Here is a 3,970-nt window from a genome sequence, read left to right as displayed (position 1 = left end):
TGGGTGTGGGTGTGTGTGGGTGTGTCAAGAGCTCCTTCTCTCTGGGCTTAGCCTAGCTGTGAATAATCCTCCATCTGTTGATCTTTGAGTCTGCACTTCTGCATCTCTTTCTCACTTTCCCCCCTCCCTCCCTCTCTCTCTCTCTCTCCCTCTCTCTCTCGCAGCATGTGGTCATACAATTTCTAGACAAATGGGGGAGGACATTTATCATATGTATTACTTCACCACAGTAGGACCACAGCAGAATACTTAGCTTTTGAGATATTTTTGGAGATAAAGAAACGTCTTTATATTTAGAGCCATGCTGAGTAATCTTTAAATGGTAAATATTTCCTTCACCATCACCATTTTACATGAGGAACACAATCAGTTCTCCACTCTTTAGATCTCTCCCTCCCTCTCTAGGCACATTTCATTTCATTTGCGTCGTGGTTTTCTTTCTTTTTTGAGATAGCCACATCTCTGAAGCCCCACATGCTGTCCATGAATTCCCAGAAGTGGTGTTTGTTGTTTAATATAATCAAGCTGTGTCAACAGCCAGCATTGTATCGCTGCAGGGTGCAGCACTAAATCCAGAGTAATGGGAGTTTTCTCTTGCTTTTCTCCTCATTTGTCCTTGAATTTCATTATATTTAAATAGAGAACAACACAAGTCAACTCAACTTTATTTATATAGGACCTTTAATTGCCTTTTAAAATTAAAATTAAATTTGAAATCAGAATCTAAAATCATCAAATTTGTGACACTTTCTGCTTTGGGTCCTATTAAAGGATCTGTTTTTTTCCTCATTCAGCGCTTATAGAGATAGATATACAGCTGGTTGGTGTCCGACAAGTGGCCTGGGAGTTCAATAAGACCGCTACTAAAACATACTCTACATAAAATTTGCCGCTGTCAGCATGAAGGCAGAAGTGAATCAGCTCATGAGAAGCTGCACAGAGCAGAACTCCCTCTGGTTGCTTTAAACGATATTTGTCTTGCTCCTTTTCCTTTTGTTTCATAATGCATTTGGTGTTTATCCTGTGTTCACATCATTGTGTGCTCTTAAAACCTTTTGTTCATCTTCTAAATTTAATTAAAAGGATATATTATAGATTCTCTTCTGCAGGTTTTCAGATCAGTTTGTGTGTGTGTGTGTGTGTGTGTGTGTGTGAAACAATTTTAGCTGTTAATTCTACAATTTGAGTTATTTTGACCATTTATCCTTTACTTTTAGCTATGTGTTTCAACCATATATGTAACTTTAAGCTAGCTATTTCGACCATGTATCCATATCTTTTAGCTAACTATTTAAACTGTTTACTTTTAGCTAGCATTATCTATTTAAACTATTTATCCATGTCGTTTAGCTAACTATTTCAACCATTTTTCATCGCTTTTAGCTAACTACGTCTATTTATTTACTTTTAGCTAATTATTTCATTACTCAAAGCTAAGTACAGACCTCCCTGCTCGTTTGTTCACTAGTTTTCACACTTCAAACATGTTGTGTTCAGGTGTCACAGGTGACTCAATATGTGATATATATTATTAATCCCATGTAATGACTAGTTTTTTCGAAAGAGTTCTCTACTGTTTGGTAAGTGCAGACGTTCCCCTGGTTGAGAATGACTGCTGTAACACACACAGCCGAGCTTTCTGCACATGGCCATGACAGTGACCTGCACCCGAGTCTGAGCCTCTATTGGGACACGCTGACATTCCTGACTTTACCCACAAGTGACCTTTGACCCCTGTGTGTTTTTCGGGACAGGTCACAGAGCTGGCAGGCTACACTGCACGGGTCCACAACATGTTCGTGGTGTTTGAGGACGTCCAGAAGGGGGTTTACAAGCGCTCCTCTCTGTCAGCCACAACGGGAGCAGAGAAGAAGAGCAAGCCTGAGATGCACATAGATGGACCCCTGGAGATAAAGGGTAGGCATGTTCTGCTGTACACACACCCACACTTCCTTTACACCTCCAGTACAATACATTTAAAATGAGAAACAGGTAGTTACCAGCCAAACTGGCCAGTCGCACACTCCAAACGCGCTTAGTTACTGTTGCTATGTTGGTCAAACAGTCACCACTTCTGCTGTCTGGAGCGTGGAGCAAGCCTGTGGCTTCTGTTGGTTAGTCCCAATCCATTGTGTGCCTTTAAACTCAAGCCAACCAATAGTCAACATTTCCTATAGTCTTTCTTAGATGTCTTGTTGTCAAATGAATCTTAAAACCGAATGATGAGCTAACATCAGCCCAGAGTTAGGGGATAAAGGGAGTCTAAATTACATTAAAATAGAGTTACATCTTCAGAGTGACTCCTTTTAATTGTCACACAGTTATTTCTTGACCTTTTGTTGCACTGCCAAACGCTTATCTGGGCCAACTTGCGTAAGCAGAATAAATTCCTAGATCACCAACATGACATTACGTGCAATCAACGGTATCAAGGTCAAAGGTCAGATTCATTTCATTATAAATATCCTTGGGTAAACATCCATTTGACCCCAGAATGAATTTCCAGCCAGAGAGCACTGTTAAGCTAAGAGATAAGTGAAGTAGTAAAGAGGGATATGTAGGCATTATCTCATCCATATCCACGCTTATGCCTCGATTGTCTAATCCTCAATATCTGCTTCTCTACACACTCATTGTTGTTTTTCTGATCCTCTTTCTCCCTGTCATTCTCTCTTTGGTCTCTTCAGGTGAAGTGATAGATGTGGACAATGGCATCGTGTGTGAGAATGTCCCAATTATTACGCCGAACGGGGACGTAGTAGCGTCTTGCCTGAACTTTAAGGTGAGACAGCTCTACTCTATTCTCTTCTGTACCTCTGTATTCTGCCATTTTGCTTCTATTGTAAAGCTCTTCTTTGCAAGTTAGAAAAGACTAACATGTGACAAAGCACCAAAATGGTCATTTAATCTATTCTAACTCCAAACTCCACTTAATATTACCCATTAATGCTAACTGATGTATTTGCAGGCACTCAGTTCTCTGAACCCTACTTTCAGACTCCCTGAGGGTTTTTTTGGTCTATGTGGTGTTAATTAGCATGTATGAAGAATCCTCTGTGGTCTCATTAGAAAACAGATACATCCTTTGGGTGTCAACGTGTTGCTCCCCCTCAGGCTGCTGGCTGTAATGAGTTGGAGAGGATATTATGGTGCTTAAAATTACAGATCAATGCTGACAACGAGTAAAATGTCACTTTTTGAACACTTCAGATACCATTAGAACATTCTTCCCCCCGCTATCCATGTTGCACTGTGTACATGTTCTGTTTATTTTCCTTTCAAACTTAAGGGAGGCTGCGGGTCTGCTGATCCCAGGGCCCTGTTCTTTGTAGTGTGTGGATAAATGTGTTAGCCTGATTTCATTGCTGATAAATTGCCACAAGCCTGTATTTTTTCAGTTCCTCAAAGCGGCTTTAAAGTTGGCCTAAACTGTTGGCAGGGCAACGAGAGTGCAGGTTTATTCACAGTTAGCTGGATCCTAACCAGTGCTCAAAACATAGGAGGTCCCGTTGTCCCGGGGACAATAAAAATAACACCTGGGGCACAAAGATACATTATCTGGGACAATCTTGGGACGGTAGAGAAATGTATCATTACAAATGTAATTATTACATTCATGCAGGATGGAATATGTATAAAATATGTATTTTTCGAAACATGCAAAGTTACACAAGCTCTACACTACGTCACATGTGTGCTTACTTGGTAACTTTCTCACTAGATTTCGCGACTTTTCAAACTCTCTCAGCAACTAGCAACAACTTATTCAGACCAGATGAGAAAATAGGAGAAATATACTCCAATATATTATTGTAATTTATTTCCATGCATGACACTCAGAGTAATAGTCACAGCTCTCCTGCCAACAGCACCAGGATCTCTCCCTCTCCTCTTGTGCCGTGTACAGGCAGTCAGTAAGGTGTGGCAGTAGGGCATGTTTGACCTTCTCTTTCTCTCCAGATCTCTGGAT

General features: G+C 40.7%; 1 protein-coding gene across 1 annotated transcript in view; it reads left to right on the top strand.

The window, feature by feature from the left end:
* Nucleotides 1–3,970, top strand: part of LOC118342110 (ATP-binding cassette sub-family D member 2-like) — a gene marked incomplete at its 3' end in the record, with an annotated part of 13,877 nt that overhangs the window by 5,100 nt on the left and 4,807 nt on the right. Inside the window, 2 exon segments of the mRNA XM_035680552.1 lie at nucleotides 1,755–1,917; nucleotides 2,688–2,782. Of these exon segments, the coding sequence (XP_035536445.1) occupies nucleotides 1,755–1,917; nucleotides 2,688–2,782 (258 nt within the window).

The sequence above is a fragment of the Morone saxatilis genome, unplaced genomic scaffold, assembly GCF_004916995.1.
Source record: "Morone saxatilis isolate NCDOM2014 unplaced genomic scaffold, NCSU_SB_2.0 Contig10, whole genome shotgun sequence".
In the NCBI taxonomy this organism is placed as follows: Eukaryota; Metazoa; Chordata; class Actinopteri; family Moronidae; genus Morone; species Morone saxatilis.
This window is presented reverse-complemented; position numbering and strand designations above follow the sequence as displayed.